The sequence below is a fragment of the Candida albicans genome, chromosome 1 (genome assembly GCF_000182965.3).
Source record: "Candida albicans SC5314 chromosome 1, complete sequence".
Lineage (NCBI taxonomy): Eukaryota > Fungi > Ascomycota > Pichiomycetes > Serinales > Debaryomycetaceae > Candida > Candida albicans.
In genome coordinates this window covers 1432908-1446719 of record NC_032089.1, presented here as the reverse complement: position 1 = coordinate 1446719, position 13812 = coordinate 1432908, and the positions used below count along the sequence as shown (strand labels likewise).

The window sequence follows — 13812 nt, the reverse complement described above, 5'->3', positions numbered from 1 at the left end:
TGGAAGGGAAATTGCGAACGATTTAATTTGTTTCTGATAAGACTAATTTCGGATGTATTATTGATTTTGCTTTTTTTTTGTCTCACAAACACGCCCACACACACACATTCTCTCTCTCTTTCTCTCTCCTATCTATTATTATCATTAATAATTAATTTAGATTAAGGTTTTCAGGTGAACAATTGAATTACCACGAGGAAGGGTCGTCGGCACCCAAGAGAAAAAAGAAAAAGTAAGAAACCTTGAAAGTTGCCCGCGATACCAGCATTCCTTCTACTAGGTGCGAAATTAAATGATCACCAATCAGTGAAGGTGGTCATGTCAATGACTAATCAATTAGATTCAATGATATTGATATTCCAAACCTTACACAACAATGCCTCGACAACTCGAGATATTGGAAGTTTTTCTTATTTCGTTTTTGTCCCTCCATACTACTATCTTAGATCTTCTTGGATCTTCCAATCAAATACATTCCCCCCCAGAGTATATCATTTTGCCGCAAATGGCTCAAACATAAAAAAAAACAATAGCTAAAGTACTATCAATTATTTATCTAAGCCTTACTTCATAGATCTTTCATTCTTCCTCCTCCGCTTTGTTGTTATTGCTTAAGAAATCTCCATTATTCATTTGTTGAGTTGGTTTTGTGGTGTAATCAAGAGGGGAGGAGAAAAAAGCGCGCTAAGACCAAGAGATCCAAAAAGGTAGGCGATGGAGAAGAAGAAAGTGGGTGGCTCGTTTATTTACAGATACAAACCTATACTTTTTTAGATTTCTTTTGACTCTTATTTGATTTCAGACCATCTCTATTATTACTACTAGCATTCTTCTTGGAACTGATCACCTTCTTGAGAGTTTCGTCATCGGGGAACAATGGCATTTCATTAGACAGAATACCAGTCCCCATACCAATTTGATTTCTCAACAGATTTAATTTCAGTTCTAGTTCCTCCGGAGTTTCTGGTTTAATATGCAAATCCCTCTTTCTATTCAATTCCTCTTGCCTTTCCTTGGCTTTTTGTTCTGGAGTCTTTTTAGCGTTTTCATGTTTTTTACGTTCAATAGCTGATTTTGTTTCAATTTGTTTGATTAATTCTTCAGTGTTGTGGAAAACTTTTTGTTGCAAGTCATCATCAGTATATTCTTTTCTAACTTTAGTCATTATTTTACATTCTTGTACCACGTTACCACCTTCGATTTTCATGAAAATAGGAGCAAATAACGCAAAGTAAAATGACTGAGTACCTTGCTCAGCACTTTTGAAAAACAACCACCAGATCGGGAATAAGATCAAATAGATAATCAATCCCCATACAGTGCCCAAAGACAAAAATCTTCTTGTTGACGGTGTTCTAACAATACCAGGGTTGATTAAATTGATACGAACATTACAAGGGGCCTTATCTTTACGCTCATATCCCATCAACTGTCTTTGATACTCTTTGGCAAATAACCCTAAAAGTAATTTCGATGTTCCATATACCTTCCATGGCTGAGTTGCTGGATACCTCTTGTCACTCCACAATAAATCGTTTAAATCAACATCTCCCAAATTTTGCGACGAACATGTTGCAATCAACACCCGTACATCTCTATCAGGAGGTTGAACCCTTAGTGATGGACCCAATAAAGTCAACAAATGGAAATGAGCCAAATAATTAATACCGATTTGTCGTTCAACTCCATCCATAGTTATTTGTCTGGATTTTCCTCGTGGGATACATTCAGCAGCACAACAAATGACTCCATCCAATCTTCTTGGTGGTTGGTTATCAAGCCATCTTGTGGCAAACTTTCTGATTGAATAAAGTGAACTCAAATCACATTCTTCGGCATATATCAAACCATTATTAGTTTTATCACGTAAATCTTCAATATACTCAGCCACCCATTGATCATTGGTTCTTCTAGTAAGTAGTATTAGTTGTGCTCCTCGTTGTCCCAATTCATATGCTATTTGAGCTCCAATACCACTGGTCGCACCAGTAATCATAAACACTTTCCCATGCATGTCTCGCTCCCACGTATTGGTGGCACCATGGAAATAATACTTGGCCCCAGCAAGAGTTAATAGAATGGGAAGAACGGTAGGTCCATATTCTTTGATTTGGTCCCAATATGGAATCACCTCTGGCCCATCAAACACAACACTAGTTAAAAAATTCACTGGCATAATTGGTATATCAAGAGTGAAGAAAAATGCTGTATTGGAGGTGGGAATTTGTTCACAAATTGGTTGCCTTTTTGTTCTTCTTGTCCTTTTTTTTTTCAGTGCTAACATACTTTGGGATGTATGTATTGAAAAAAAAAAAAATTTTGTACAATTTCTTGTTCTTGTTGTCCCACTCATCTCATCGCTCTCTTATAAATTCACAAACATGGATGAAGTAGTATTTTACATAGCTCAAGGTGATCCAGCTGATAAACACAGTCAAGAATCATATGGATATGTTACATCAATCCATTCTTCCAAACAATATGCATCTTATCGACAAGCAGACTCGCATATAAACGGTACTACGGTAACTGGTATTGGTCCGGGAGAAAGAATTTTCACTGCTGTTCCTAACAAAGCATTAATCAATGTATATTCATGGGGAAAAGAAAGTGTTGATCAACGTATACCGATACCAGAAGCATTGACTTGTATCACGTTGATAAACCATCCAAATGGCAGTAACAACAACAGCGACAATGATGACAACCAGTTATACAAATTACCAAATTACCGAGTTCCTTGGTTGTTAGCAGGTGGATCAAAGAGTGGGAAATTGTACATTTGGGAATTAAGTTCAGGCAATTTATTATGTGTCAGAGATGCCCATTATCAGGGGATTACTACCATCAAGGGTTCAAGCTGTGGAACATTTTTAATTACCGGAGGAGAGGATGCCAGATGTCTTGTATGGAATTTAGCAGAATTAATTAGTATTTATGACAAATCAGACCATCAAGTGAAACCATATTGGCAAATCACTGATAACACATTACCACTCACTGATCTTTGTTTAAATGATACCCATAATATTAATGATCTAAAATTATATACAACTTCAAAAGACAGCACGGTCAGGATTTATGATATAGTCACAAAGAGTTTGTTAACCACATTTATTTTACCCAGTTCCGCTGAATGTATCACCAAGGATCCAGCTAATAGAGCGTTATATGTCGGGTTGAATAACGGTCTTGTAAGATCAATTCCTTTATATTCTATAAATAGCCATACATCAGTGTTGGAAAGTATTGGCGGCATGAATAAGATAATCACGGTTGATGCTGATCAAAATTTAAAAGAGACATTTGTTGCACATCAACAAAAGACGAAAACAGGAGACGATAAGCCTGTTGTTGTTACGAAATTGACAATTTCTTTTGATGGTACAAGTATAATATCTGGTGATTCTGAAGGCAGAGTGTTTGTGTCTGACATTGTAACGAAACAAGTTGTGAAATCATTCACACCTTGTAACTCTCCAATAGCTTATATTGCTGTTGAAACTATCCCTGATGACTTTGTCAATAACTTAGCTACTAGTACTACCACTAATAAAGCTGACAAGAAACATAGAATGATACCTCAATTTAAACGAGTACTAGCAAGCACCAATTCTGAAGAACATCAGATATTCTTGGACATTCCTGGTAAAACCACCGCAACCACCAACGCAACCGGCAATATTGACTTTGCAACTTGGTTACAAGGCAAACAATCTGAAGAATTACAATTCAAAAACCTTTCTGGAATAAACTCTATTGTCAAACAAGTTGGCAACGAGAATGTATCGGATCTCGAAGAGAGATTACAAAGAGTTTCTCAAGCATACACTGAATTAAGAAACAAACATGAAGAATTAATTAAAGAACATGCCAAATTATTAGATAAATTAGAATAGATCCTATACAACAAATACATCACAAAATGAAACAATAACGACCGTAGACTCCTAATCAAAACCCGTTGATTGTTTGTAGAACGACAGTAACAAATAAAAATTGTTTTCGAAGTTTCTGTAGGAGAGTGTGGGWGGGGTAAGGGAAAACCAGTTTATTTCTTCTTGAGTGTCGTTGTAGTGTCAAATCCCATTAGACTGATTACATGTGGTTTTGTATCAACTTTCTTCTTTTCTCGTGATCTACTTCTTCCTCGACGACTTTGATCCAGATGGACATTCTGTAATTGATGCCGCGTAATTAATTCTGATCTAGCTGTTTCTCTGATTATTGTATTATTATCGCCGGAATATGCAATGGGCTGCCTATCATCAGATCGAGTTCTATATGCATAGGGGGAAACAGACCGTGATGGCAGGCGAGACCTGACATGAGTGAGAAAATTAGTATTTGAAGTTGGTGGCGGAGGAGGTGGTTTCTGATCAATATTAGGTTGCAGAAAGACAACTTCACCTGAATTGTCTATAGATTCATTAGGCATTTGATTGTAGTTGTGTGTTTGAATTGAGTCCAACGTGCTAAGTAGATCAGATAAAGAACAAACCAGAACAAAAAAAAAAGAAAATCAAATCGAGAGTCTGATTATAATCCTTCTACTTCTTTTTCTCTCCCCTTTTACTCATCGCACGAAAAAGAAAGCATTATTTTTTTTTACGGTCCCATAAATTTAGTTTTCATTTCTTTATTAATCCCTGAAACGATTACTACGATGTCAGATACAGCCAAATTATCTAAAAAGGAAAGAAAAGCACTTAGTTTCCGTAAGTCCAAAGAGGAAAGAGATGCAGAAAAGGAGGAAAAGTTAGAAAGGAAAAGAAAAGCTGAAGAGGAAAAACAGGAAGATGTCAAGGATACAGAACAAGATTCTCTAGAACAACCAAAAAAGAAAAGAAAGACAAGAAGAGGCAAAAAAGGTAAAGGTGTTAATGGTGGGAAAGGACCTAGGTTTATTTTATTTGTGGGTAATTTGCCATATGATATCCAACAAGCTGAATTGATTTCGCATTTTAAAAATAGTAATCCTGATAGAATAAGAATTCGACCTGATAAAGGAATTGCATTTTTGGAATTTGATAATGATACTCAAGAAATTCAAAGTAAAATGGAATTAGCTTTACGAATGCATCATACAGAAATACGTAACAGAAAAATCAATGTGGAATTGACCGTTGGAGGAGGAGGTAATTCGGAAGCAAGAATACAGAAATTGAAAGAAAAGAATGAAAAAGTGCTTGAAGAAAGAAAGAAACGAGTTGACGAAGGGAAAAAGAAGAAACCAGCCTCGAAACCCGTGGTGCCACTGAATGTCCATCCTTCAAGAGCAGCTTTAATCAATTAAGTGGTGGTATTTTTGGTATTAACTATGTTTTGTTCAAAATTGGTTGGTAACGAAGTTTGACGTATATATTATAGATGACTTACAATGGACACTGTATATGTAAGGTAATAAACGGCGTAATTTTACTACCAAATCATAAAGTTAAAAAGTAATTTAGTTTATACAAGACTCCCAACAAATGATCAGACATCAAATAACAGGGATAATAATAAAAAAATTATCAAGTTCCGATGAGAATAGAAACACATCTGTGAAACATATAAATACAAAATGAATTAATGCAAAATAACAAAAGTCTGAGTTCCAAGATTTTGAAACATCAAATAAAATAAAATGGTAAACATTATAAGCTGTTTATGTTAATTGAATGACAAAGAATAGACACAACTGGATTCACCTCAATTAAATTCATTGGACATTGTTTATATAACTTTCTACTCTCTGTACACTCCCACCTCTATAATTAGATAATTTCAAATCATCAAATGAATACAACAAAAAACAAAAACAAAAACAAAAAACAAAAAAGCAACCAGAAGCAAAGTAAAACTGAAAAAAACCAAAACAAAACAAAACAAAACAAGAAAAACAAAGGTATCAATCAATTGATTCTCCTAATAGTATTTCCCATGATTATAATATAGTACATTTTTTAGCTCTCTTAATTTTTCTTTTCTTACCAGTACCAGCAGTTGCTGTTCCAGACCCATTCTTTTCGTTATGTTTCTTACTACCACTGGAATTGTTGACACCCATTCCTGGCACACTGTCATTTGTAACATATTCACCTTTGTTAGCGTTTGGTGGGTCTAACACTGCCCTTATTGCGTAATCAAATATTTCCTTGACACCGACTTGAGTAGCAGCAGAACATTCCATATATTTTATGGCACCAATCTCTCTAGCCAACTTGCTTCCCTGGTCAAAAGTGACGGGACTCAAATTCCTGGCTGTCAACTCGTCCAATACATGCAAATCGTCTCGTAAATCGACCTTGGTACCAATCAATAAAATTAAGATATCCTTTGGACAATGATGCAATATTTCAGGTATCCATTTAGATTTGACATTTTGGAACGAGTCAGGACTTATCACGGAGAAACAACATAAAAATATTTCTGTTTGTGGATACGATAACGGTCTTAATCTATCATATTCTGATTGACCAGCGGTATCCCATAATCCTAATTTGATTGGTTCGCCATCAATCATAACTGAGGCTGAATAATTATCAAAAACAGTGGGAATATAATCATTTGGGAAAGTATTGGTAGTATAGGATATCAATAAACAAGTTTTACCTACTCCACCATCTCCAACTACGACTGATTTAATGCTTCTCATTGCTGTTTAATCTATCAATAATAAAACTGTTCTATGTTTTTTCTTTTTTTCCTTTTTGCGGGAGCGAAATCTATGCAAGTTTTTGTAGAATTATCAAACTTCTAATGTAAACAATCTATTCTATAGCAATGTAATGAAGTAGAAGGATAAGTGTTTTAAATCTGGAAAGATAAGTGTTGTAAGCAATATGTTGATGATAAATAACTGACTAACGAAAACTTTAAAAAAAGGAAAACGAAAATATGAAGAAGAAAAAGAATAACAACAACAACAACAAAAAAAAAAAGARAAAAAAAAAAAACTGACGGATGAAAAAAAAAAAGCAGATTATAAAAATTAAGAGGAACAATTTAATCCAAAAAGGGAAAACCAATTAAACTGACAATTTTATTTCATTCATATTTTTTTTTCATTTAAATTTCATTCACATTTTCATTATTGTCATTTAGTGATAGTTTACTCTTTAATGTAAACACACAAAAACACTCACATATATAAATAATGGAAAATGAAAAGATATACATTTTTCGTTTGTTCTATTAAATTCCAATTTTACTTCCTGTCTGACTTGCCGCCCCCCTCCTTCCCCCCGTCCAAATCGCTTGGATTTACTACTAATTGCTTCTAACTACTACAAAGTATCTGTCATTTTTGCAGATTGAGCAGAAACAGCATCTTGCTTGCTGTTTTCATTCATTCATATCTCATTCTATCCTCCTATCTTCTCCCCCTTTCCTTTCCTTCTCTCCATTGCATTACATAACCATTGGACTTTTTTCGATAGAATTTTTTTTTAGTTTGGACTCTACCGAAAACCTTGTTTTAAAGTTCATGCCGCATTTGATAAATTTATCACTTCATACATCTCTTGAACCAAATATAATTATTTCTGTTTCTGTTCATTATCCCTCTCATCTTATTTTATTTTTTTCTTTCTTTCCTCTTTCCCAATACTATTGTTCTCCTTCAAAAAATACTTAGAAATCACAAGATATTTCTGTATTACCTGGTGATAGTGATAAGAAATCCCACCGTCTAGTCCATCTATTTCTATTGTTCTATCTAAATTAACAATAAAGCACATTGCAAAATCGTCTAATTTTTATTTTTTCTTATTGCAAAATCATTATTGCAGTATGCATTTTTTTGTTTGATTTTGTCCAATTAGTTTTGTCTTTCAGTTAACGATTACATGTAGCACTTCAAAGAATTTGAGATACAGCCAAAGAGAGCCAAAAAGTGTTGGTTTTGAGACCGTTTTTTTTTTTGTTTTTGACTTTGAGAGACAGATGGATCTGATCAATTTCACATATATCCCCGTGATACAGAAGAGCAGAGTCCAAAAGTTTCTCTCAATTCACACTTTTCAAGTGAAAGGGGCCAACATGATCTTTTTTTTTCGAAATTGAAAAACTAAACAAACAGACTTTCCCAATGCCTCCCGTAACCAGCTCAAGAATGTCAAACGACTTTTATTTGACTTGGTTACCACTTTCAATAATAGAAAGCACGATCAATAATCCAACCTCTGAAATTTATTTGGTGACATATCAGAATGTGTGACTTTTGCAAATCTCAAAATTGTAGCATAGTTTGTTAAAGATCGTTTCACCCAATTTTATTTTGCTTTGTTATTCCTTTCCCACCAACAATCTCCTCCCCACCAGTGACTCTGGAGTTGCGAGTTATGAGTTTTTCTCTGCGATGCACGAGAATATCAAATCTAGATTTGACATCGATTTGCATGGTTTGGTGGTAATTGCATTTACCTGAAAATCAACTTTTGGGCAGTTTGCACTACCCCGTCAAATATCTAGAGCATAAAACTGATTGGTGTGTCACACAGACTTGATATCTTGAAACTCCCAAGAAACACAGAGTGGATTACTTGAAAAACAGTTTCAATAGTTTGTGTTACGGGTACTCACTACTTTGCAACCAGAGCCCTACCACATCATACGACATAGTGTTGTAAAACTCAGCCGCTAGGATCGACAATTTCAACAGACAAAACTACAACAATCATCGAAGACAAGCTGCAATCCCTCTTTGAGTATACTAGGTAATATGTAATGGAGGACTGTTTCATTTACACTCAAACAGTACTGAAAAATACTTGATAGTACTTTAATTCTCTGGCCATGAACTATTTCTTTCCAATTGCTTAAGCAAATCTCTCATGTGCATACAATCTGTTCAATATTTCTTAGTTAGACAAATATATAGTCAGATCTTCAAGCTCATTTCATTCACCATCTCCAAGAGACCCAATTGATTGCAAGCCACAACAGATCTGTACTAATTTTTTCATCCCCAATATGAGCAAATAGAAAAAAAGAATTGCGAATTGCGAATTGCAATTGAATTGAATAAAAATCGATAATGTGTTAGTTTAAGCTTTTTCTCAAAACAACATCTTAAAATCACAATTACTACAGTTTATGTTTAGACAATTGAATAGACTACGCCATTTCCACACATTGGCTGTATTGCAATCTGACTTTTCACACGTTGTTATTGGCGGAGGTGTCGTAGGTACAGCAATAGCGGCCGAACTCCAAGAACAACCGGGAAATGAAGTTTTATTAATTGATAAAAATGAACAATTAGGAATGGAAACTACGTCAAGAAATTCAGAAGTTATTCATGCAGGGATATATTATCCTCCGAATTCATTAAAATCCAAACTATGCATTGCTGGGAAAAACAAAATCTATGACGCTTGGGCAAAAGGTAATTTCCAAGTTGCTTTGAAACAATGTGGGAAATGGGTGGTTGCTCAAACAGATAAAGAGGCAGAATACCTTGAAAAAATAAACAATATAGCAAAAGAGGTTAGCGTCCCAGTAAATTTTATCTCACCAACAAAGGCAAAGGCAAAATACCCTTTAATTCGAGCCGAGACAGCTATTCTTGAAAGTCCAACTACAGGAATCATATCATCTCATGATTACACTCTTTTCCATCAAGCAAGATTCGAGAGTAACAACGGGACTATTGGACTCAATACAGAATTAACAGACTTGGAGTATAATAAAGGAACTTCAAACTATACCTTACGATTAGAATCGGATGCTGGTGAAATGGAATTGACATCAGACAATGTTGTCAATGCAGCAGGACTATATGCTGCTCAAGTTTCAAACTTGTTGTTACCAAAGGAAAGACAATATCAAGGTTATTTTGCCAAGGGAAATTATTTCAGTTATCTGCCAACAACATCGATAGGCAAAATAACCGATGTGTTGATATATCCTTGTCCAAATCCTAATGCTTCGTCTTTGGGCACACACTTGACGTTTGACCTAGGCGGTCAATTGAGATTTGGTCCTGATTTAGAATGGTTAGATATAAAAAGAGCCGAAGATATAGATTATACCCCAAATCCACAAAACTTAAAAGAAGCGTATAAGGCAATCAAGACTTATTTCCCGAGCATCACTCTTGATTCATTGCATCCTTCTTATTCTGGAGTAAGACCAAAAATTTATTCATTAGAAGAGAATATGAAAAAGTTTGCTGATTTTGAAATAAAACAAGAACCAGGATACCCAGGGTTTGTTAATCTTTTGGGTATGGAAAGTCCTGGTTTAACAGCTTCATGGGCAATCGGAGAATACGTTAAAGATCTATACCATAAATAACAAATAACTATACACACACATATATATAGAAACCTAAACATGCCTTCTTTTAGAGCCATTATTCTGTTCATCTTCATTCTCTCTCTTTTCTGGAGAAGACTTTTTAGGCAACTTTTTTGGGTCAGTAGGACGAGGCGATTCAGTAAAATAATCGTGTAATAATGCTAGTGTAGAATCACATCTTCTACTTGGATCCAATTGGGTCATCGATATCAACAAATCAAGGGCTTTTTCCGTAGCAGCACTAAATCTATTACGTAATTCTTGTCTTGAAGGAGGTGGATACACATGAAGTGCGTTATACATTGGCAAACTGGAAACATTTGGCCATATTTGCTCTGTTGGTGTCCCATAAGCTCTAAATGTAACATCTAATTGATCAACGTCATCTTTACCTGGCAAATAAGGTATTCGAAGCATTAATTCAGCAAATATTATACCTATTGACCAGATATCAACTGCTCCAGTGTAATGTCGAGCACCAAATAATAATTCAGGGGCTCTATACCATCTAGTAACAACATTAGATGATAAATCCTCATTAGGATTTACCAAAGCTCGTGCAAGACCAAAATCCGCTATTTTCAATTGTCCATCCGGTGCCAATAATAAATTATTTGGTTTCAAATCACGATGTAAAATAAAATTCCGATGACAATGATGTATCCCACGTAATGTCATTAGAAGCCATGATTTGATATCTGCTGATTTGAAAACAATCGATTTATCTTTAATCAACACTTCCAAATCGCAAGGTAAAAATTCTAATACCAAATTTAAATTATTTGTTGCTGAAAATACATCTACTAGTTCAATAACATTGGGATGTTTCAATTCTTGCAAATATTTAACTTCTCTTAATGCTGACATATCCAATCCATCTTTGAATAATCCTGTTTTGATTTCTTTGATGGCAATTTGCCGTTTGGTGGAGATTTGTTTACCCAAGTACACAACAGCATATGTACCTTCCCCTACTTTTTTTTCTTTGGTGTAATTCAGAACTTGTTTAGTTGCTGGTTTTGAAGTAACAGATGGTTTCGTTGCAACTGCTGCAGTAGACATGATTGATGTGGTTCACTGATGGATTTGATTGTATGATGGTAGAAACCAAATATGTCTTCAATTGAGAAAACACTCTACTAAACTGAAAAATAATGAAGCCAAAAAAAAGCTTAGAACAGTCATTGCAGAATTACACGCACTCTCTAGTTTTTCCTAACCCAAATAATACTACATCCAACATTAATCTAAAATAATAAACTGTATAATGCAAACAAATAATGTACAAATGGCAAAAAGAAGTAGTAGCAGAAGAGGTAATCTATAAAGAATTTAAAACTAAATAATACCCACTCTGTTTCCCTCTTTATATATATATATATTCTTTGAATAAAAGTTTAGGATGATTTTACAATTATGCTAATTTGCAACTGTGCTACCTATGCACTCCCACTGAGCGAAAACATACCAACTAGTACCACTATCTCCAATAACTAATCCTCTATACAACCCCAATTCTTGACACTTGATATTTAATGAGTACAATCCGTATGGCTTGGAGTTATCTTCCTTATTCAATTTAAAGTATTTTCCTGATGGTGATTCAATAACCAACTTGAAATCTTGATTCATTAATCCGGAACCAGAATTCAACCCTTTTGATGGATATTGTTCGATTTCAAAGTTATACATATTATTGGCAACGATTTTACTAGTTTGTGGCTTTATTATGTACAAATCATTTTTTTGACTCTGCACGGTTGGGAATCGTTGTACAAACTTCGTTGGTTTAGATGTACCTTCATGAGATAATGGAATTACAATTGCCAATTCATGAATATTGTCAAAATGCTTTTGTAACCCCTTAGGTCCAGCAAATATCTGCAAAACACCCACTGATTCCTTTTCGGGTAACACTGCCTTGATCTTAGCAACACGTTTGTGATTGACCCATTTAATTTGACACAAACTCAATTCATTAGTGGTTGCTCTTGCAGTCTTCACTAGAGTGAAAAGTTCAACGGTGGTGGGGATTTCGAGTTCCAATTCAAAAATCTCCAAATCATTGATTCTTGTCAATGCATTATTGAAATTTTTGAATGCCAATCCGTTTTTGTAGAAACCTGAATAGGTGCGTGGCAAATAGAATGCAATATTTGGATCGATAGGTGGGACAACATGTTGTAAATCAATAATACAAGGGATATGGGTTGACACCAAACTTAATGGTTCAGCAAGGAAATAGAATTCGTTGAGCTTTTCTTGTCGTAAATTGCACACAGATGCATTTTTAAAATTATATATGTCCATTATTCTAAAATTGTTATCGACCAAAACAGAAAGCCAACAATGGTTTATTACGTATTGTTCATTATGATAAAATTCATTTGGTTTTTTCCAAAACCCTAAAACAACCTCACACGGAATTTTTAATGCATCTAATATTTTCTTGAAAATGTAATTGATTTGAAAAATAGTTGCCTTGCCACTATGTTGAACTTCAGATAATTTTGGCTTTTGTTGCAGAATTTTCGATGTTTCTTCAATAATGTCAAACTTGCATAAATGCACCAAAATGCATCGGACTTGATTGATCACTGAAGAATGAAATTTGATTGAAATGTCAGAAATCAATTCATTCAAATCGTAGCTCAAATCGTAATTCAGCATAAATGTTTCGATTTTACTATATTGCACGTTTTCCAAGTCAATATCATCATCTTCAGGACCCACAGTCTCATTAGTGTTAATCTCAGATATAAAATCCAATGGCTTAACAATTATAGATCCATCTTGTCTTACTACTCTTTTAGTCCTACTTTGTTTGTCATGCGACGTTAGTGAGTTCATCCTATTGATATCCGATTTGAACGTAGCCCAATCAATTTGTTCTTGTTTTTGAATGGTTCTTTCTATTGGATGGACATCATCATGGTTTTTCCTCAACAATTTTTTAAATATATTAGACTGTTTGGGTTTTTTGTCTTGGAAAACAGTTTCCATAACATCTGAAGTTTTATCTGGTTCTTCTTCATGACGTTCTTCCACTGATATGTGACTCAGACCCAATTGACTAGCTTGTAAATCTTTTTCGTATTTATGTCTAAGAAATGAACCAGCACTAGTAGCACTTAATTCCGACAAATTCAAAACATCACTTTGTAATGATTTAATGGAGTTTTTCAATTCTTCTTGTTTTAAAGATAACTTGAGGTACGCCTCTTCATCTATGACACCCTGGGAGTTTGTAGATATTCTAAAATCATCAGCATCAAATGGAACACGTGGCGTAGGTTTATTAAAATGATCGTCTCTCACATAACCATAAGTCTTATTTGGTGTAATGTGTTTTGGAGGTGGAGGTGGAGGTGGGGATTCATCACCACCACTTGCTGAATATTGCAAATCGTAACCAGCATCATCCTCGTCGGTGACATACCTAGAAAGCTTCTTACTCAAGTCATCTTTTGAGGAATTTTTCTTGGAGGTGTCGTCAGTCCCGGAATATGAATTGACTGACCCACT

General features: G+C 34.7%; 7 protein-coding genes and 1 pseudogene across 8 annotated transcripts; 3 read left to right on the top strand and 5 right to left on the bottom strand. All coding sequences in view use genetic code 12, as the record gives it.

Annotated features, from left to right (window-relative positions):
• Window positions 1-760: 760 nt before the first annotated feature.
• On the bottom strand, window positions 761-2284 carry CAALFM_C106770WA (putative oxidoreductase; the record flags this gene model as incomplete). Its single annotated transcript, XM_713729.2, has 1 exon — window positions 761-2284. One exon carries the CDS (start codon window positions 2282-2284, stop codon window positions 761-763), a length of 1524 nt encoding a protein of 507 aa, XP_718822.2.
• An 8-nt stretch (window positions 2285-2292) lies between these two features.
• Window positions 2293-3899, top strand: CAALFM_C106760CA (annotated as a pseudogene; the record flags this gene model as incomplete). The annotated part of the gene is made up of 1 exon: window positions 2293-3899.
• A 152-nt stretch (window positions 3900-4051) lies between these two features.
• On the bottom strand, window positions 4052-4438 carry CAALFM_C106750WA (uncharacterized protein; the record flags this gene model as incomplete). Its single annotated transcript, XM_713731.2, has 1 exon — window positions 4052-4438. One exon carries the CDS (start codon window positions 4436-4438, stop codon window positions 4052-4054), a length of 387 nt encoding a protein of 128 aa, XP_718824.2.
• Window positions 4439-4666: 228 nt separating this feature from the next.
• NOP6 (Nop6p) lies at window positions 4667-5296 on the top strand (the record flags this gene model as incomplete). Its single annotated transcript, XM_713732.2, has 1 exon — window positions 4667-5296. One exon carries the CDS (start codon window positions 4667-4669, stop codon window positions 5294-5296), a length of 630 nt encoding a protein of 209 aa, XP_718825.1.
• A 633-nt stretch (window positions 5297-5929) lies between these two features.
• RAC1 (Rho family GTPase) lies at window positions 5930-6640 on the bottom strand (the record flags this gene model as incomplete). Its single annotated transcript, XM_713733.2, has 1 exon — window positions 5930-6640. The coding sequence occupies one exon, from the start codon at window positions 6638-6640 to the stop codon at window positions 5930-5932; it is 711 nt and encodes a 236-aa protein (XP_718826.2).
• A 2441-nt stretch (window positions 6641-9081) lies between these two features.
• Window positions 9082-10284, top strand: CAALFM_C106720CA (uncharacterized protein; the record flags this gene model as incomplete). The annotated part of the gene is made up of 1 exon (XM_713734.2): window positions 9082-10284. The coding sequence occupies one exon, from the start codon at window positions 9082-9084 to the stop codon at window positions 10282-10284; it is 1203 nt and encodes a 400-aa protein (XP_718827.2).
• Window positions 10285-10317: 33 nt separating this feature from the next.
• On the bottom strand, window positions 10318-11349 carry CAALFM_C106710WA (TFIIH complex serine/threonine-protein kinase subunit; the record flags this gene model as incomplete). The annotated part of the gene is made up of 1 exon (XM_713735.2): window positions 10318-11349. One exon carries the CDS (start codon window positions 11347-11349, stop codon window positions 10318-10320), a length of 1032 nt encoding a protein of 343 aa, XP_718828.1.
• Window positions 11350-11706: 357 nt separating this feature from the next.
• CAALFM_C106700WA (uncharacterized protein) lies at window positions 11707-13290 on the bottom strand (the record flags this gene model as incomplete). The annotated part of the gene is made up of 1 exon (XM_713736.2): window positions 11707-13290. One exon carries the CDS (start codon window positions 13288-13290, stop codon window positions 11707-11709), a length of 1584 nt encoding a protein of 527 aa, XP_718829.2.
• Window positions 13291-13812: the final 522 nt, after the last annotated feature.